Below are 21,454 nucleotides of genomic sequence, written 5' to 3'. Positions count from 1 at the left end.
AATTAAAATCTTTTTTGGCAAAATTATTAAGAGAATGAAAAGATTGGGAGAAAATATTTGTAAATCACATAGCTGACAGAGGACTTGTATCTAGAATATATAAAGACCTCTAAAAAACTTAATAGAATCCTTTCTTCAAATAAAGCCTTACTTGGAAGCAACAACAAATAAGTAAAAGCAAAACTGTTTTGGTTGAAGTCAAGATGGGGAGACTGAACCCTTTCTATTTCATCACAGTTTCTCTTTGAGGATTTTTGGTTGTTTTTTGTGTTTTCTTTAGGTAGTGCTCTTGAATGGTATTTTGACAGATTTTTTTCAGCAGAGTAATTTTGCTGTTAATAGTTTCAGAAAAAGTGTAAAGGAACTATTTTGATTTCTAAAAGAAAAAATTATTCTGTACTTGTTTTTCAATCCTAGTTCAATCTGCATTATCTCCAAAGAGAAAAAAACAGCACAAGAAATACCGAAGTGTTATTTCAGACATATTTGATGGAACAATCATTAGTTCAGTTCAGTGTCTCACTTGTGACAGGGTGAGTATGTGAGGATTATAATACACAGGAAATTTCTTTCAAATGCTTTTTAAAAAACTGACAAGATGGTGTGAGTAGTTTTAATTCCTTCTCTTTGCTGTTGATGATTATACATGTATTTCAGGTGTTTGCATAAGTATAAATTGATTCTAAGAGTAGAACTTGTTTTTTGGAAGTAAAGCAGCATACTTTTTTAAGGATGGGTCTTGACTTGCCATTGAACAGGCATACATTAGTAGGAAGAATTAACTCCGTTCTTCGTCTCTGGTCACAAATAAAGGAGTATGTTGCTCAGGAACCAGAATTTGAAACACATGCATATTCTCCCAAGGCTGATGAAATTAGTAGGAAACAGTTGTTACTGACTTGTACAAGGCTATGAATGTATCATCTCACTTGGTTGTATGATTTGTAAATATTTTCTCATGTTAAGATTGGATTCAGATAATAAAAATAGTATCAGGTGTATACAGAAGAGCATAAATTAATATCATCATGAGATTTTTAATAATACCTCTAAATTCCTGAATTTCTTAGAGGTTTTAAGAATGGTTTTGCTTCAGTATAGTGATGAATATAATTAAATGTAAAATGACATATCTCAAAATTAAGAAATAACCCCAAGAAGGTTTTCTGTTATTGTGTTAGAATTAAGTCAAATCTAAGGGTTTTCAATAGTCTATTTTGGTATCAGTCATTTAAATAGAATTATCCTGAAATATTTTCAGCTGTTTAGGTTTTGCATCTTGTTTTTTAAACTACACTGAATAACTATCACTAGAGGTCATTTTCAAAAATAAATGCAGTAGTGATAAACAGTTTGAACCTCAAGCTACAGTGGCTGGGTATGAGGTACTTCTATTTACCACTGTGTTCTCGACTAATGGGGATGTTAGTAGTTATAGTTTGTGTGAAGATTAAATTTAGAACAGTTCTTGGTACAAAGCAGTTTTGCTTTAGTTGTTACTATTTTTGCTTTGTTACTACTATAAAAAGCAGTTTGGTGTTTTGGTTTTTTTCCTTATTATAATTTGCTTGGATCTTTGCCGTCTAAAATCTGTCCTCAGGTGTTTGTGCTGGATTATTTTCATCCCATTCTTAAAACACAAAACAATTTTAGGTGTCTGTAACCCTCGAGACCTTTCAAGATCTGTCCTTGCCGATTCCTGGCAAGGAAGACCTTGCTAAGCTGCATTCATCAAGTCATCCAACATCTATAGTCAAAGCAGGATCATGTGGCGAAGCATATGCTCCACAAGGGTGGATAGCTTTTTTCATGGAGTATGTGAAGAGGTATGTGTGCATTTTCTTTGTTACTAGTTCATTGTTAAAACGCTGTTTCTGCTGTACTGGCAGAACATTTCCTTTCTTTTTTCTGTCAATGATGTTTCAGGTTTGTTGTCTCATGTGTCCCTAGCTGGTTTTGGGGTCCAATAGTAACCTTGCAAGATTGTCTTGCTGCCTTCTTTGCCAGAGATGAACTAAAAGGTAAGAAATACAAAATAGTTTTCATCTATGGTTAAACTGTTGTGAATGAGCTAAAATATTAGTAGGACTAAATATGAAATGTATTCGTAAAAGCTAAATTTGGAGGCAGCTTAAATAGTGCTTGCCCATATTGCCACAGTGCCAGCATCTGTCATGACGACATAAATATTATAAGTAATATCTTGAAATAACTGATACAAACTCCTATAGTACTAGACAATACAATATTTGAAGTGTGTTAAATCTGCTCTGAGATTGAGAAAAGAGAAAATTCAGCCAGTACAAAAGACTGTGAATCTGAATTAGTCTGAATTTCTCGGTAGTGTTTAAATCCAATCCTTCACTATTTTGAGGTGCCAGCACCTTGCTTCAGCATACAATACGCAGTCTGAATTTTGTTGAGTGAATAAAACAGTGTTATTTGAGATGGGCGCAGTGTTATTTGAGATGGGCCTTCTGGGTTGAAAACAAGAGGGAGGTGAAGGGTGTTGTAGGCAAGGTTAATATGCCGACTTAAGCAGAGACTGAAAAGTGCATTACTGTTCTACGGGATCAGCGTGACAAACTCAAAGAACTGCAAAATCAAAAGAAAATAGCTTGCTTTTAGTTGGAGAGGAATAACCAGATCTGTTCTATCCTCAGGTGACAATATGTACAGTTGTGAAAAATGCAAAAAGTAAGTGTCATTGGCAATGCTTTTAATTGCATGCTTTGTATTTTAAATGATATTTTTCTTGGTTATTTGAATTGGACAGGTGAGATTTGTCCTAGTAAAAATGAAGAAACCTATTCTGTAAAGCAAATCCAAGGTTAAAAATTTAACAAATTTAATAGGCTTAGTGAATATGTGACAGTGTATTTGGAGATAAGTAAGGTAAGTATGTCATTTTGCAAAGAAAACATTTTCCGTATATATTATAAATATATACTAGGATATATAATGTGCATTTTTATTACCTAGGTTAATTCTGCCATCATAAATAACGCAGTATTCTCTTCTGGTTTCTCACCGTAAAGGCTAGATTTAAGAAGTGAAAGTGATTGTAAAGGTACATAGTTTCAAGTCTATGTAAAATTCAGAAAGGTTATATTGTCTGTAATGTTACCTGCTATATGAGGGCCAAGTGAAAAAAAAAAGATAAGAAAAGTATGGATTTGAGGAGGAAGGAAAGCTCAAGAGGGAAGGGTTGTATTTATAATTATGACTCATTCAAGTTGTATGGCAGAAACCAGGACAACGTTGTAAAGCAGTTATCCTCCAGTTAAAAACTAAGTAAAATATGAACAATAAAAAGCGTCATACTATTTGAAAAACAAAAAGTATGATTTTGTTTCTTTATATCTATACTAGCTGCCTTTTTCTATCTTGTAAAAAATTTAGGCTTTTAAGTCTTCTTGGTGATGAGTTAGAAAAGAAAAATGAAGAATTGAAAGCAAATACATTTGAGGTAGAATGAACTAGAAAATTTTTCTGAATCTAATAGAAAAATAAAGGCCTCCTAATAAGATACAAAATCTTCCTAATACAAGCTTATGGCTTTTGTCAAAAACCCAGGGAAATGTTGATCTACAGCTATTGGTCTTCTTCATGACAAAAAGGTAAAGTGTACTGTTTGGTCCGTAAGGAAGAAAAGCTGCCTGTACTTTGTAAAACAAAAGTACACTTCTAGTGAATTAGAAAGTATTTATTATCAGTTTGTCCTGGAAGTTACAGTTGATAGCTGAAGACAGAGTTGGCCCAGAGGGGAAATCTTTCTTGGGAAAACAGTGCCAGCTAAAAAGAAAAAGGTAATAGTGAAGATGGAAAAGGACTTGCATCCACCCCAGAATCCAAAATCTAAGTAGAGATCTGTCAGTGAAAATGAAGTTGCTCTGTTGTGTCTGACTCTTTGCGACCCCATGGACTATAGCCCACCAGGCTTCTAAGTACATGGGATTCTCCAGGCAAGAATACTGGAGTGGGTTGCCATTTCCTTCTCCAGGGGATCTTCCCCACCAAGGGATCGAACCTGGGTCTCCCACACTTCAGGCGGATGCTTTAACCTCTGAGCCACCAAGGAAGCCCTGAGATCTGTCAAGTATATGTTAATATTGATTATTGGGAATTCTCTGGCACTCTAGTAGCAATACGTGAACCGTGAACTTCCAGATGTTCAAGCTGGTTTTAGAAAAGGCAGAGGAACCAGAGATCAAATTGCCAACATCCACTGGATCATCGAAAAAGCAAGAGAGTTCCAGAAAAACATCTATTTCTGCTTTATTGACTAAGCCAAAGCCTTTGACTGTGTGGATCACAATAAACTGTGGAAAATTGTGGAAGAGATGGGACTACCAGACCACCTAACCTGCCTCTTGAGAAACCTATATGCAGGTCAGGAAGCAACAATTAGAACTGGACATGGAGCAACAGACTGGTTCCAAATAGGAAAAGGAGTACGTCAAGGCTGTACACTGTCACCTTGCTTATTTAACTTCTATGCAGAGTACATCATGAGAAACACAAGCTGGAATCAAGATTGCTGGGAGAAATACCAGTCACCTCAGATATGCAGATGACACCACCCTTATGGCAGAAAGTGAAGAGGAACTAAAAAGCCTCTTGAACATGAAAGAGGAGAGTGAAAATGATGGCTTAAAGCTCAACATTCAGAAAATGAAAATCATGGCATCTGGTCCCATCACTTCATGGGAAATAGATGAGGAAAGAGTGGAAACAGTGTCAGACTTTATTTTTTTGGGCTCCAAAATCACTGCAGATGGTGATTGCAGCCATGAAATTAAAAGACGCTTACTCCTTGGAAGAAAAGTTAATGACCAACCTAGATAGCATATTGAAAAGCAGAGACATTACTTTGCCAACAAAGGTCCGTCTAGTCAAGGCTATGGTTTTTCCAGTAGTCATGTATGGATGTGAGAGTTAGACTGTGAAGAAAGCTGAGCGCCAAAGAATTGATGCTTTTGAACTGTGATGTTGGAGAAGACTCTTGAGAGTCCCATGGACTGCAAGGAGATCCAGCCAGTCCATTCTGAAGGAGATCAGCCCTGCGATTTCTTTGGAAGGAATGATGCTAAAGCTGAAACTCCAGTACTTTGGCCACCTCATGCGAAGAGTTGACTCATTGGAAAAGACTCTCATGCTGGAAGGATTGGGGGCAGGAGAAGGGGATGACAGAGGATGAGATGGCTGGATGGCATCACCAACTCAATGGATGCAAGTTTGAGTGAACTCCAGGAGTTGGTGATGGACAAGGAGGCCTGGTGTGCTGCGATTCATGGGGTCGCAAAGAGTCGGACATAACTGAGCGACTGAACTAAACTGAACTAGTAGTTAAGACTCTGTGCTTTCACTGTCAAGGACCCATGTTTGATCCCTGATTGGGAAACTAAGATCCTACCAGCCATGTGATATGGCAAAATAAAAAAAATTTATTATTAATAATAGTCATTCTTTATTTATCTCAAGTTATTAATTTCCACATTCAGGGGTAAAGGTTGTAGGGACTTCCCTGGTGGTCAAGTGGCTGAGACTCCATGCTCCCAATGGAGGGGGCCTATTAATAAAAGATTCCACATGCTGCAACTAAAACCTGGTGTAACCAAGTAAATAGATATATTTTTACAAAAAAAAAACAAAAGAATAAAGGTTATATATTGACCTGACCAACCAATTCTATAAAACTAGGATTTTATTTTACCTAGTTTCAGCTGATAACATGAATGTTGTAAAGGCATAGCCAGACCACAGACAGTAGATTTTTCATCAAAGAATTACATAACTCTGAAGTTTTATCTTAATTTAAATAATTTTTTACAGAAAGTGATTCCAGTGTTTTATTAGTATGTTTTTAATTGGTAGCATATAATTCAGTAGTAAGCGTTTTTAGTTTGATACCTTTGTCTCTGCATTTTCTAAAAGATTTTGCTGTATATTTGAAAATGCTAAAGGTTTTGTAGATTTGTGTGGGAAACAGTTTTATTAAAATTGATTTTCCCTTTTTACCCCTTAGGTTGAGAAATGGAGTGAAGTTTTGTAAAGTACAAAAGTTTCCTGAGGTATGGGCTTTATGACAGTTCATTTTATTTTATGCGGTAGGTAAAGCTTTAATGTAACCCAGTGCAGTGAATAGTTTAGCATTTGTTGAAGATTGAAGTGGTCCTATTGACCAATTGCTATGTATACCCATTATGATTATCCATTTTAAAAATACTGGATTGCATATCAAGTAAGTGCCCCTAGCAGTAAATAAAACTGTATTAAACACAGTTTAATCAGACATTGTAGGGTCTTGCAGGTATAAAGTGTAAAATTGGAAAAACCAGTAGCTATGGAGTTATGAAGTACCACATTTCGGGATTTCCACATTTTAACATCTCTGGAATGTTAATTGGATGATTAAGAATTGGATGATTATGTTTAATCTTGACAATAAGTATATTTAATAGACTCCTTTATCTAGAACAAGAAATTTTGAAATAATCCTACCTTTCTCTTTTAAAAAGATTTTGTGCATCCATCTTAAAAGATTCAGACATGAACTGATGTTTTCCACCAAAATCAGTACCCATGTTTCATTTCCACTGGAAGGCCTGGATCTTCAACCATTTCTAGCTAAAGATAGTCCAGCGCAAATTGTTAACTATGATCTTCTGTCAGTCATTTGTCACCATGGAACTGCAAGTAGTAAGTATCCAAGTTTGACATACGATTTTGCATTAAAAAAAGAAACATCTGAGTTGATCTCAAACAAAGCCTGATTGAACAAAAAAAAAAATGTAAAAGATTTTTATTAATTATTTTATTTTGGTTTTTAAAATGTCAGAAATTTTAAGAATTTGAATAATTTTACTCTCATGTTTAAAATAGTAGAAATACATTTTGTGTTAAGATAAATAGTAAGGATTTTAACATGATTATTTTATACTTTTTTTTTTAAGATTGCATTCTTTGTTATAATTTTGATTTCCTCCAATGATGGTTGTAAGGGTACCTACTGGAAAAAATAGGTTAGTTCTTGCTGTATCTCTGCTAGATAGGAACTGAGGCTACAAAACTAGTTTTATCTTCCATTCTTGTGTTAATTTTATATCACTGAAATAATTTAAATTTTATCTGCCTGAATTCAGGTGGACACTATATTGCCTACTGCCGAAACAATCTAAATAATCTCTGGTATGAATTTGACGACCAGAGTGTCACTGAAGTTTCAGAGTCTACTGTACAAAATGCAGAAGCTTATGTTCTCTTCTACAGGTGAGGTACTAACTCATGAGTAGGCTGTTTTGACAAAGATGACAAAGCATCTCATATTGAGGTTAATCGTGACTTCTAAGACTTTCAAAGTGGATTGCTGAGTAAAGATTAGAAATTGTTTTACTCTCATTATGTGAGTAAAAGTGAAGGTTTGTGTGTAGAATGATCTTTTGTTAAGAAAATGTTAAATCATTTAGTTGAGGGGCAAAGGGTTATGTTTTGTTTTAGAAACATTTGTTTTACTTTTAAAAATTAAGCACTGATAGTAGGAACTAAATATCAAATTTTCTCCTAACATAGCCAATAAAGGAGGTATTAATATAATATACTTTACAGTATCCTCTAAAAGATTGTACAAGCTACTGTCTTGTTAGCAATCATTTGAATGTCTGTTTTCTAACAGTAGTTATGTGGATACCAGTAGTTATCACCTAGATATCACCTCTAGGGTTATAATGTAGTGGGGGAGGCAGGGAGCAAAGTACAATATATTTCCTATGAATAATTTTTAAGACCTAATAAGATTCACAATACAGTCCACCTTCCATGTGCATGGGTTTTGCATCTGAGGAGTCAGCCAATGGCAGATAAGAAATATTGGGGAGGGAAAGATTCCAGAAAGTTCCAAAAAGCAAAACTTGAAATTGCTCACCAGTAACTAGCTACCATTTATGCCCTATATACTAATGTTTGCATAACATTTATATTATATTAGATATTATGTAATCTGGAAGTAATTTAATGTATATGAGAGGATATGCACAGGTTACATGCAAATGCTACACCATTTTATATAAGGCTTTGGTATCTGCAGGGTTCCTGGAACCAGTCCCCCATGGACATGGAAAGATAACTCTTTTAGTGTGTATGCAAAATCTAATAAGGAAGTGGAAAAATCCATTTTACTAGCCTAATGGAGTAAAATGCTTATTGAATATAATGAATCATTGTCCTTAATAGGAAGAGCAGTGAAGAAGCACAAAAAGAGAGGCGAAGAATATCAAATTTGTTGAACATAATGGAACCAAGTCTCCTTCAGTTTTATATTTCTCGACAGTGGCTAAATAAATTTAAGACCTTTGCTGAACCTGGCCCTATTTCAAATAATGATTTTCTCTGTATTCATGGAGGTAAGAAACTCTAATGAAAGGTAGTAGTAGGAAGTTTCTATTAAATAATTTACAAATAAGGCAAGAGCCAAGGATTTTCCTCTTCCATTTATTTTCCATTTCCCATCTACATTCCAACATAAATGTATTTAATTTACTGTCGTCTCAGAAATTAGTTTTTTCTTATAAGTATGGGTAATCTATAGCCTCTTCATAGAATAGATATTAATATTTATTGGGTACCATTTCCAAATGCTGTGCTAGAGTCTAAAAATACCAGAAACACTGTTTCTGTTCTCAAAGCTCCAGTTTCATAGTAAAGACAGATGCATAAATACCTGATTAAGGTACACGGATCGCTTCTATTGCTCATCATTTTTCTCAGCTGAGAGACATCCAGCTCCAACCGTATCCATGGCTCTTATCCCTTTTGTCTAAATGAATAGCTGGCTCTTTTCCTAACCAAAAAAATGTACTTGGAATTTAACAACAACAAAAAAAACCTCATGCAGTTATTTGCTAAATATAACTTCTGCCTTTGTGACTGACTGTGTTACTGCCTGTTCCCATGACAAATAATACCTTAGTGTGACACTTTTAATTAAATTTCATGGTCGAAGACTTGTTATTCTCATTTGTTAATTATTTTTGCAGTGAAACCTCAAGAGATAGTAGAAATGTCCTGTATTGGATTTAGAAATCTAAACTTTGAAAATATTTCTGTATGTGAAATTTTTCTCTTATTACTTTCTCCCACTTGAGCTATTAACTTAAGTCTCTTCCTGTTCAGAATCTCCCTATAATCCTCTTAAGGCATTTATCTGTGCCTGCCTTTTATTTTGGTTACTCATGTAAATTCTTCATTTCTTCTTCTGGATTATAAGCTCCATGAAGAAAAGATTGTCTCTGATTTATCTCTGGTTTGCCCCAATACATAGTCAATGCTTAGTAAAGATTTATGTAAGTTAAATACCTGAACATCTTGGTTAACTTACTCTATATTTCAAGAGAAAATATATCTTCAGGAACATATGTTTATACTTAATTTTCTACCTCTTGGGGAGATTTTTTAAGAATAATAACTGAAAAAATGCTAAGAATTAATCAGTTAAAATTAACAAAAGGAACGAGACAGATTCATTTTAAACTTTTCTAGGTGTTCCTCCACGAAAAGCTGGTTATATTGAAGACTTGGTTTTGATGCTGCCTCAGAACATTTGGGATAACCTATATAGCAGGTTTGTTTTTTTTAATCAGTATGATATTGTGAAAATCAGCTTATGAAATTTGTTAAAGAGAGATTGGTTATTTTGTATGTGCTCCTTGTGCTGTATGTTGCTTATGTAGAATATTCCCTTTTTCCTTCATTTATTCATGCTGAAGCATGACTGGAGAGACTTGTAGCTAGAGTGGCCCTGATCTAGATAATTAATTCCAATTTTTCTGTTCTGATCGTCCATCTATAAAGGTATGCTGTGATATTTAACTCTCTAAAGTTTTAAATTTTATTTAAAAATATTTCACACAATCCCCTAATACATTTCTTAAAATACATTGAAAATAATTCATTTCATGAATTCCTACTTGAGTGGACAGGGGAAGTCTCCTTCTGATTAAAACTTGATTAAAACTGTGGCTGTGTATAACTTAAGATTTATAAACATATAAACATGCTAATTTTTGACAGCTACTTCTTTTATTGTATGTTATTGTTGCCCCAAACATTTTGTAACAAAAGTAGCTGTAAGAGAAAGTTCAAATATAGATAAAGCAGACAAATCAATAAACTGATATAATCATTGACCCTGAAAAGCATAAAATCAAGTCCTCACAATAATTTAGTTTTTACATTTTATGAAAACTTGGATACATTTCCTAGATCAGCTTTCTTCCAAATTATCATAATTATTAATATTCTTCATGCCTTAGGTATGGAGGAGGACCAGCTGTCAACCATCTGTACATTTGTCACACTTGCCAGATTGAAGCAGAGAAAATCGAAAAAAGAAGAAAAACTGAATTGGAAATTTTTATTCGGGTAAAAAAATGATGCTTTTCAAATTAGAAAAATAATATAGAATAAAGAAAAAGAAGTGACCCTTAGAAAAACTCTGTAAGTGAAATGATTGGATGAAAGAGTTGTAATAGATTTTAAGTGTTACAGTCACATAACAGTGAGAGACCCCAGTAAGGTGACTGTAGTTCTAGTGAGTTAAGTTCTTCCTTTGTGGATTTTTGTTTTCATGGATTGGTAATAAATTTTGGTTTGTGTATTGGCACTGGCAAGAAGTCTTATTGAAATAGTCAGTTATAGGTTTCGGTAAGCTAGTGATTGTTTTGGAAGGCACCTACTTAGATTCCGTTCTCTACTTTCACTCCTTTGTAAAGTAAATATTGTTTGGGGGAGCTCTCTATACTTATACCTAGTTCCCACAAAGTGAATATATTACAAGATGTTTCTTGATTACAGGCAATAGAAAGTATGATCAGAATCAATAGGAAGAGCTGAATAACCAGGTTTTATGGAGAGAAAGAATACACTTCAATTTGTCTAGGTAGCATGAAGTAAGTTTCTTCAAAGTGGTACTGTCAGTAAAACGGCTCCAACTATTTATTTATTCAAATTCCTAATAGAGAATCCTACTAGAGTTTGGGTCACTTGAGAGGCATGTTCATTGTATTCCTGTTCAAATTATATTGGTGGAGGGATAATTCTGTAAGGGAAAATTGAGATTTTTTTTAGTAAAAGGTGGGGAGAAGTTATTGAGTAGATACTACAGATGAATAGTACATTTCATGTTGTGGACACACACTTCTCTTCACACATACATGTTTCTTTTCATAGATTTAGAGGTGTTTTTTTGTGTGTGCCCTTGCCTAAATAAAGACATTTTTACATACACAGGAGAATATTACAGGTGTGGATTGATTTATTGTTCTTGAACCTCATTTGCTTCCTAAATATAAAGAGGCAAATTTTAGTTAAATATTAAAAATAGGTCATTCCATGAATACTTGAATAGATGGCTAATGACTATCCATTAGGGTTTGATCACTAGAAGCCATTCTAAGTATTTTGAGTAGAATAGGAATACAAGCAATGCAAGACTTAAATAACTACTAAAAGAACTGTCAGTGAAGATCAAGAAGACCATAGCTGACTTTCAGGAAATATGGAAGGTGGCTAGGCTGCCATACTTGAGATAGGAGCAGGGACAGTGGTTCACAGTGGGGTTTCAGAGCCCAGACAAGGGAAAGAAAGCTTTTTTTAGTAGCGTGGGCCTGGTCAAGGGTGTTGGAGCACAGGCAACATAGAAATGGATTTCTATGTTGGCTGGAGATGGATATGTGAGGAGGCACAGTGTAGTGGTGGTGGCAGATTTGAGGGACTGATTTCTTGTGTGGGATTGATCAGATGATACAGGCATAATGAGAGCCAGATTTCTTATTGTCCGATAAAGGAGTTACAAATACTGAAAGAGAAAAAACTAAGGTGGACTCTTTGTTATTGGATTAAAATTGTAGATATCTTTGTGAACTCGCTGTCACAGACATATGCATATGTGTGTGCGTGCTCTGTCATGTCGAACTCTTTGGGACCTTCTGGACTGTGGCTCGCCAGGTTCCTCTGTCCATGGGATTATCCTTGCAAGAATGCTGAAGTGGGTTGCCATTTCCTCCTCCAGGGGATCTTCCCGACCCAGGGAACAAACCCATCTCTTGCGTCTCCTGCATTGCCAGGTGGATTCTTTACCACTGGGCTACCTGGGAAGCCCATACACATACATACGGAGCTATGAATGTGTGTACATGTACATGTAGATAGAAATGAATGATGAACCTAAATTAATTTCCTAACTCTTGTTGCTGAAAAGGCCTGGATAACTCCAGTAGGATTGAGCATACCCAGCTTTCTTCAGATCTTGGCTTCTAAACATCTTTCTGTAGTCAAAGTGACCAGCTCTCCTTGGAGAAATGGCTGCTTTCAGGGCTGAGGCAAGAGAATTGCAAGATGAGCTTGGGATTTCATACTATTCCAAAAAGTTAAGAAGTTTTTGAAGAATGATGGGGAAATGTCAGAAGTACACAGAAGCCAGCTTGAAGGGACTTTTCCTTGCTGAATTTCTGATAATGTGTGCTTCAAAATAAATTATAATAGTATTCAGTTCAGTTCAGTCGCTCAGTCTTGTCTGACTCTCTGTGACCACATGGATTGCAGCATGTCCGGCCTCCCTGTCCTTCGCCAATTCCCGGAGTATTACCCAAATTCATGTCCATTAAGTTGGTGATGCCATCTAACCATCTCATCTTCTCTCGTCCCCTTCTCTTCCTGCCCTCAATCTTTCCCACCATCAGGGTCTTTTCCAGTGAGTCAGCTCTTCACATCAGGTGGCCAAAGTATTGGAGTTTCAGCTTCAACATTAGTCCTTCCAATGAGCACCTAGGACTGATCTCCTTTAGGATGGACTGGTTGGATCTCCTTGAAGTCCAAAGGACTCTCAAGAGTCTTCTCCAACACCACAGTTCAAAAGCATCAATTCTTAAGGGCTCAGCTTTCTTTATAGTCCAACTCTCGCAGTCATACTTGACCACTGGAAAAACCATAGCCTTGACTAGATGGACCTTTGCTGGCAAATAATAGTATTATATAAAGGACAGAAATGGTATGGACCTAACAGAAGCAGAAGATATTAAGAAGAGGTGGCAAGAATACACAGAAGAACTGTACAAGAAAGAGCTTCACGACCCAGATAATCACGATGGTGTGATCACTCACCTAGAGCCAGACATCCTGGAATGTAAAGTCAAGTGGGCCTTAGAAAGCGTCACTACGAGCAAAACTAGTGGAGGTGATGGAATTCCAGTCGAGCTATTTCAAATCCTGAAAGATGATGCTGTGAAAGTGCTGCACTCAATATGCCAGCAAATTTGGAAAACTCAGCAGTGGCCACAGGACTGGAAAAGGTCAGTTTCATTCCAATCCCAAAGAAAGGCAATCCCAAAGAATGCTCAAACTACTGCACAATTGCACTCATCTCACACGCTAGTAAAGTAATGCTCAAAATTCTCCAAGCCAGGCTTCAGCAATACGCGAACCATGAACTTCCAGATGTTCAAGCTGGTTTTAGAAAAGGCAGAGGAACCAGAGATCAAATTGCCAACATCCGCTGGATCATCGAAAAAGCAAGAGAGTTCCAGAAAAACATCTATTTCTGCTTTCTTGACTATGCCAAAGCCTTTGACTGTGTAGATCACAATAAACTGTGGAAAATTCTGAAAGAGATGGGACTACTAGACCACCTGACCTGCCTCTTGAGAAACCTATATGCAGGTCAGGAAGCAGCAGCTAGAACTGGACATGGAACAACAGACTGGTTCCAAATAGGAAAAGGAGTACGTCAAGGCTGTATATTGTCACCCTGCTTATTTAACTTATATGCAGAGTACATCATGAGAAAGCTGGGCTGGAAGAAACACAAGCTGGAATCAAGATTGCCAGGAGAAATATCAGTAACCTCAGACATGCAGATGACACCACCCTTATGGCAGAAAGTGAAGAGGAACTAAATAACCTCTTGACGAAAGTGAAAGAGGAGAGTGAAAAAGTTGGCCTAAGGCTCAACATTCAGAAAACAAAGATCATGACATCTGGTCGCATCACTTCATGGGAAATAGATGGGGAAACAGTGTCAGACTTTATTTTGGGGGGCTCCAAAATCACATGATTGTAGCCAAGAAATTAAAAAACGCTTACTCCTTGGAAGGAAAGTTAATGACCAGCCTAGATAGCATATTGAAAAGCAGAGATATTACTTTGCCAACAAAGGTGTGTCTAGTCAAGGCTATGGTTTTTCCAGTGGTCATGTATGGATGTGAGAGTTGAACTGTGAAGAAAGCTGAGCGCCAAAGAATCGATGCTTTTGAACTGTGGTGTTGGAGAAGACTCTTGAGAGTCCCTTGGACTGCAAGGAGATCCAACCAGTCCATCCTAGAGGAGACCAGTCTTGGGTGTTCACTGGAAGGACTGATGCTAAAGCTGAAACTCCAGTACTTCGGCCACCTCATGCAAAGAGTTGACTCATTGGAAAAGACTCTAATGCTGGGAGGGATTGGAGGCAGGAGGAGAAGGGGACTAGAGAGGATGAGATGGCTGGATGGCATCACTGACTCAGTGGAGTGAATTTGAGTGAACTCTGGGAGTTGGTGATAGACAGTGAGGCCTAGCGTGCTGCGATTCATGGGGCGCAAACAGTTGGACACGACTGAGCAACTGAACTGAAAGGAAATGGGAAGTTATATACAGCAGGTGATTCTTGGGATTTTCTTTTTTGGGGGGTCCATTTTTGATCATGCAGTATGTGGGATCCTAGTTTCTGGATCAGGGATCAAACCTACACCCCCTGAAATGGAAGTGCAGGGTCTCAAGCACTGGACTGCCAGGAATCACCCAATAGGTGATTCTTAACTGGAATCTTTGACTATAAACAATATTATTGGATCATTTAGAAAAATGATGGAGTCTGAGGATTAGATGCTAGTATTATATCAGTATTTCTAGGTTTTTATCATTTGTGTCAAATGTTTAAGAAAACCCTATGTACAGCGTTTTGCAGACTTTAATGATCATTTCTCTGGTGTTGTGTGAAAGTTGCTCAGTCTTGACCGACTCTTTACGACCCCGTGGACTATACAGTTTGGGGTATATACTGCATTGTATAGGACAGTACCAGACCCACAGTGTTCTGTCACCTAGGCACAAAAACAGTATTCAGTAGACCAGCGACTTTTAGGTGATGGTCGGTAGTAAAGAATCTGCCTGCTGATGCAGGTGATGCAGGTTCAATCCCTGGGTCGAGAAGATCCCCTGAAGAAGGAAATGACAACCCACTCCTGTGTTCTTCCTTGGATAATTCCATGGACAGTGGAGTCTGGTGGGCTACAGTCCATGGGGTTGCTAAAGAGTTGGAAACGACTTAGCTACTAAACAACAATAACATATGGTAAAGTTAGTGAATCTTATGGATGTGACCCTACTTCTTCATTTACTTTGTGTAAAGTTAGTTACATTGTCAGAGGCAATGTCAGATGGTATATCATCTCAGTTAATGGGACAATCAGTAAGACCAGCAACGCTGATACTAGAAGAAACGTACATTAGGAAGGTAGACCCAAGTCCAGTGCTGCTGCTGTTAAGTCACTTCAGCCGTGTCTGACTCTGTCCAACCCCAGACTGCAGCCCACCAAGCTCCACTATCCCTGGGATTCTCCAGGCAAGAACACTGGAGTGGGTTGCCATTTCCTTCTCCAGTGTATGAAAGTGAAAAGTGAAAGTGAAGTCACTCAGTCGTGTCCTACCCTTCGTGACCCCATGGACTCCAGCCTGCCAGGCTCCTCCATCCATGGGATTTTCCAGGCAAGATTACTTCCTTCTCCGAAATCCAGTTCTAGGCATTTGTAAATCACTTACCATCAAGGGACTTATATCCAGGTTATGTAAAGAATTCATACAATTCAAGAAGACAGATATTCCAGTTTGAAAATAAGCAAAATATTGTAATATACATTATTCTTACTTTATGAGCATTAACTAATGCTCAAAATTCTCCAAGCCAGGCTTCAGCAACACATGAACCGTGAACTTCAGATGTTCAAGCTGGTTTTAGAAAAGGCAGAGGAACCAGAGATCAAATTGCCAACATCCACTGGATCATGGAAAAAACAAGAGAGTTCCAGAAAAACATCTATTTCTGCTTTATTGATTATCCCAAAGCCTTTGACTGTGTGGATCACAATAAACTGTGGAAAATTGTGAAAGAGATGGGACTACCAGACCACCTGACCTGCCTCTTGAGGTACCTATATGCAGGTCAGGAAGCAACAGTTAGAACTGGACATGGAACAACAGACTGGTTCCAAATAGGAAAAAGAGTACGTCAAGGCTGTATACTGTCACCCTGCTTATTTAACTTCTGTGCAGAGTACATCATGAGAAACACTGGGCTGGAAGAAGCACAAGCTGGAATCAAGATTGCCGGGAGAAATACCAATCACCTCAGATATGCAGATGACACCACCCTTATGGCAGAAAGTGAAGAGGAACTAAAGAGCCTCTTGACGAAAGTGAAAGGGGAGAGTGAAAAAGTTGGCTTAAAGCTCAACATTCAGAAAACGAAGATCATGGCATCTGGTCCCAATACTTCATGGGAAATAGATGGGGAAACAGTGGAAACAGTGTCAGATTTTATTTGGGGGGGCTCCAAAATCACTGCAGATGGTGATTGCAGCCATGAAAATAAAAGATGCTTACTCCTTAGAAGAAAAGTTAATGACCAACCTAGATAGCATATTGAAAAGCAGAGACATTACTTTGCCAACAAAGGTCCGTCTAGTCAAGGCTATGGTTTTCCAGTGGTCATGTATGGATGTGAGAGTTGGACTGTGAAGAAGGCTGAGTGCCAAAGAATTGATGCTTTTGAACTGTGGTGTTGGAGAAGACTCTTGAGAGTCCCATGGACTGCAAGGAGATCCAACCAGTCTATTCTGAAGGAGATCAGCCCTGGGATTTCTTTGGAAGGACTGATGCTAAAGCTGAAACTCCAGTACTTTGGCCACCTCATGTGAAGAGCTGACTCATTGGAAAAGACTCTGATACTGGGAGGGATTGGGGGCAGGAGAAGAAGGGGACTAGAGAGGATGAGATGGCTGGATGGCATCACTGACTCGATGGACGTGAGTCTGAGTGAACTCCGGGAGTTGGTGATGGACAGGGAGGCCTGGCATGCTGCGATTCATGGGGTCGCAGAGTTGGACACGACTGAGTGACTGAACTGAACTGAACTGAACTAAGCATATGAATAAATACACATTCTCATTAGTCATTAGTAAAATGCAAATTATAGCTACAGTGAGATACCATTACACACTTTTTAGAATGACTAAAACAAGAGGACAATATCAAGTTCTGACAAAAATGTAGAAAACTAGAAATCTCATAAATATTGTTGGTGGACATGTAGTGTTACGTGCCAACTGACAACCAGCTTGAAAATTTTTTAGAGGTTAAACAGCCACTCAGCACAGGACTCCGCCTGACATGCTACATTCCATGGGGTCACAGAGAGTCGGACACAACTTAGCGACTGAGCAGCAGCAGCAACACGTGACTCAGCAATCTCATTCTTAGGTATTTACTTCAGAGAAATGGGGCTTCCCTTGTGGCTCCGCTGGTAAGGAATCTGCCTGCAATGCGGGAGACCTGGGTTTGATCCCTGGGTTGGGAAGATCCCCTGGAGAGGGGAAAGGCTACCCACTCCAGTATTCTGGCCTGGAGAATTCTCTGGAATGTATAGTCTATGAGGTCGCAAAGAGTTGGACAAGACTGAGCAACTTTCACACAACACCAGAGAAATGATCATTAACGTCTGTAAAACCCTGTATACAGATGCTCATAGCAGAATTGGTCGTAGTTGTCCCAAACTGGAAATAATTGATATACCCATCTGGTGCCAAGTAGATAAACAAGATGTGGTATATTCATACAATGGAATGCAACTCAGCATAAAAATGGCAGAGCTACTGATGCATGCATATGATGAATCTTGGAAACATTATGCAAGTGACAGAAGATAAGACAAAACGTGACTGTGAGATGTCTCATTCCATTTATATGAAACTTCTTTCTATAAAAGGGTGAAGTAGATCAGTGGTTTCCTGGGGCTGAGAGGAAGTGATTGATTGCAAATGGGTGCAGGGGAACTTTTTAGGGTGTCAGAAATGTTTTAATGGATTGTGGTAGTGGTTGCATAACTATAAACGGAAAACCGTTGAACTTTATGTTAATGTAGGTGGATTATTCTTTAATAAAACTTTATTTTTTAAAGCTGTTTTTTAAAATGCAAGTCTGTAATTATTCCATAACTCTAGGGTTTTGTCTTAAAACTCAATAGATTGATTGATTGAATGTTTATCAGGTGTTAACATGTCCTATTAAGATAACAGCATCAACGTACATCACATTCTTTGTGTATGAGGAGCTGGCCTCATCAGATAATGAAGTAGAATGGTTGTATTCTGCTACAAAACACATTTTAGACTTTAAGTGACTGATTTTTTTTTTCCTCTGTAGCTCAACAGAGCATTCCAAGAGGAGGACTCTCCAGCTACTTTTTATTGCATCAGTATGCAATGGTTTAGAGAATGGGAAAGTTTTGTGAAGGGTAAAGATGGAGGTAAGTGTGTAACAGAAAGACAAAATTCTTTGCAAAATTTTTGTTTACTTGACAAATGTTTTTTGAATATATGTATTTGGAATTAAACTACTGAACAGGACATCAGGGATCATACAGTCTAGTTTATATTTTGGTTATTTTTAATTTTTTAAAAACTTTCACAAATTATAGCATATTCACGGAAAGTATAAGGGAACTAAATAAAAACTAGCCTACAATCTTAACATTAAAAAAATTTTTTTAATGCTTCCAACAATAAGATTGGTTAAATTTATGGTGCATCTGTTACAATGGGATACTACATGAACTTTAGAAATTATTTGTATAACAGTGTTTAATAATTAAAAAATAAGAAGTTCTTGATATATGAAAAAGGTTATAATATAGTATGCATAGTCAGAAACTTTTTTTTGTTTTAAAAAAAGGCAAACATGTACAAAGGCAAAAAGACCAGAAAGATGTGAAAATAATTTGCCTATCTTTCTGTAGTGGGATCACAGTATTTTTTTCTTCTTGTGCCTTTTTTGCTTTTAAAAGTTTTTTGAAAATGAAGGTGCACTATACTTTTGTATTCAAGGGGAAAACAAAGTTTTTTTCCCTTAAAAAAGGATTCATTTTGAGAATTCCCTGACAGCCAGTGGTTAGAATACTGTGTTTTCACTACCAAGGATCCAGGTCCAATCCCTGGTCAGGGAACTAAGATCCTGCAAACCTTGAGGTACAGCCAAAATATATATACATATATATATATATATATATATATATATATGTATGTATGTATATATATATATGCATTTTAACATTGCATTGTATAATATTTTTAGTTTAATGACAGTCTGAAACTGAGAGTTGCATTCTTTTTAAATTACAAAGGAATTGTTCTTTTGTAGCATTAAAAGTGCATTTTAATCTGTAATCCCCAAATGGATAGTTAAGAAATTATTTTTATTACATTTTGGGTGGTAGTAAGAAAATTTTACTTGTCTGCTTTCCTGCTTCTGTTTTGGGGAACTAAGACCCAAAAGGAAAGAAGCTCAGAATAAGACAGTTAAGAACTGACTAGAATAATCTGACTTTAAAATAATCTGATTAAACAGTTGTATCCTTCATTAATTCAGGTTCAGAAATATGTAGTTGTTTGGTGCATTTATACATTTTGATTATTTGTTTTGCATTTTAACTTAGATCCTCCAGGTCCTATTGATAACACTAAAATTGCAGTCACCAAATGTGGCAATGTGATACTCAGGCAAGGTAAGTTTGGCTAATACTGTTAAGCCTTTGCTTGTTAGTGATTTGTCACACTCTGTAGTTCAGGAGACTCTTAGTATTCAATGCTCTGTGGTGATCTAAATTGGAAGGAAATCCAAAAAAGAGGGGCTATATAGCTGATTCACTTTGGTGTACCGTAGAAACTAATACAACATTGTAAAGCAACTGTACACCAATAAAAATTAATTAGAAAAAAAAGAATATGTAGGTAAAAGAATCTCTAACTTTTTAAGGCAGACCATAAAGTTGCAGCCTATAACTATTTGGGCTGATAGCCTGAAGATTCATGTTCTGAAACTTCTCAATTATTCCTAGAGTATTCATATTGGGGGTACATTATGAAAGCTTTTGCAATATGAAGATGAAAGTTTGTGAATACTGTTTTTTCTCTATGTACTTGATTTTTAGGGGCAGATTCTGGTCAGATTTCTGAAGAAACATGGAATTTTCTACAGTCTATATATGGTGGAGGCCCCGAAGTTATCTTGCGACCTCCAGTTGTTCATGTTGATCCTGATGCAGTACAAGCAGAAGAAAAAATTGAAGTAGAAACTCGGTCTTTGTAATTCGGAGGATATATAGAGTTCTGATGAGAAATCATTTTCACTTCTCCTAGCATATTCCCTTGCAAAAACATTCCTAAAAGCATGTTTATTTTCTTGATTTTTAATGTTTTAGCTTTTTTCCTTCTTACTGGGCATTATGGAAGAATGTGTTAAAATGTATAATATTCTACAGGTTGGCATATTTAATGCTAGATAACTTATAAAGTCTTTCAGTGTAATATTTTTGAAAGAGAGGGGATAATTGTGATCATTTGGCAATCAGGTTATCTTTGATCTTTATACTACATGTAAATCCATAGTCCTTTGTAGCTTTGTAAATACTTTTGCTTTGAAAACTTTTTCATTACCGTAAACCACCATAACTCTGACCAATCTTTTCAGTTCTCTAAAAACCTAATTTAATTGTATAGTTTTGACATGGCTTCATATTATAGAGCCTACACAGTCAGAAAGATGTTGTTAATTTCCTAAAGCTCAGGAAACTGTTAGGGTGTCACTTCTTTTGCACTGCAGCATATGAATTAGCATATTAATATTTACAAAATGTCTTTTTGAATGTAGCAATGATGTATTTAGTCTGAGTGCAATTTGTGTCAGCAGATATTAATAATTTATTGCCTCTTACACTGTAAAATGTTAAATTTCAGTTCCTGTAACCCTGAATAGTGTTCATTAATAACAGTAAAAAAAAAACTTTAGGGTTAGTTTTAGGGCACTTTTATTTTGAGAGCATGAAGTATAGAATGTGTTGATAATGCTGAAGCCTCTTGCAAAATGATTTTTTAAATGAAATGCATAAAGTCTTTTTGAATAACATAGTATGCACTGCTATTTGCTTGATTATGTGATGTCAAAAGTTTAATTATATTCCAAGTGCAAAAACAAATGGGATTACTTTGAGAATGTTGAATAGCATTCACAGTGGCTTTGTTTTGGTCTGGGGCAGCTGCCACCAGCTAAAACAGTATTATTAAAATCAGTTCAATAAAAATGATTTAAAAATTTA

General features: G+C 36.7%; 1 protein-coding gene across 11 annotated transcripts in view; it reads left to right on the top strand.

The window, feature by feature from the left end:
* USP33 (ubiquitin specific peptidase 33) overlaps positions 1–21,454 on the top strand; it is a 64,028-nt gene extending 42,574 nt beyond the window's left edge. For 6 of the 11 annotated variants that reach the window (XM_004002094.5, XM_042249956.1, XM_060411012.1 and 3 more), the window contains 13 exons: positions 418–533; positions 1,654–1,826; positions 1,927–2,021; positions 2,664–2,697; positions 6,029–6,074; positions 6,522–6,702; positions 7,146–7,272; positions 8,233–8,402; positions 9,538–9,619; positions 10,311–10,419; positions 18,508–18,610; positions 19,796–19,864; positions 20,291–21,454. In XM_004002094.5, coding sequence (XP_004002143.1) covers positions 418–533; positions 1,654–1,826; positions 1,927–2,021; positions 2,664–2,697; positions 6,029–6,074; positions 6,522–6,702; positions 7,146–7,272; positions 8,233–8,402; positions 9,538–9,619; positions 10,311–10,419; positions 18,508–18,610; positions 19,796–19,864; positions 20,291–20,448 — 1,463 coding nt within the window. In that variant the 3' untranslated portion in view covers positions 20,449–21,454. The remainder of the gene's footprint in view (positions 1–417; positions 534–1,653; positions 1,827–1,926; positions 2,022–2,663; positions 2,698–6,028; positions 6,075–6,521; positions 6,703–7,145; positions 7,273–8,232; positions 8,403–9,537; positions 9,620–10,310; positions 10,420–18,507; positions 18,611–19,795; positions 19,865–20,290) is intronic. The other 5 variants (XM_060411006.1, XM_060411015.1, XM_060411005.1 and 2 more) reach the window with 1 other exon arrangement.

This window comes from Ovis aries, chromosome 1, assembly GCF_016772045.2.
Source record: "Ovis aries strain OAR_USU_Benz2616 breed Rambouillet chromosome 1, ARS-UI_Ramb_v3.0, whole genome shotgun sequence".
Taxonomy (NCBI): domain Eukaryota; kingdom Metazoa; phylum Chordata; class Mammalia; order Artiodactyla; family Bovidae; genus Ovis; species Ovis aries.
Note: the sequence above shows the minus strand (reverse complement) of the source record. Positions and strands in the feature narration are given on the sequence as shown.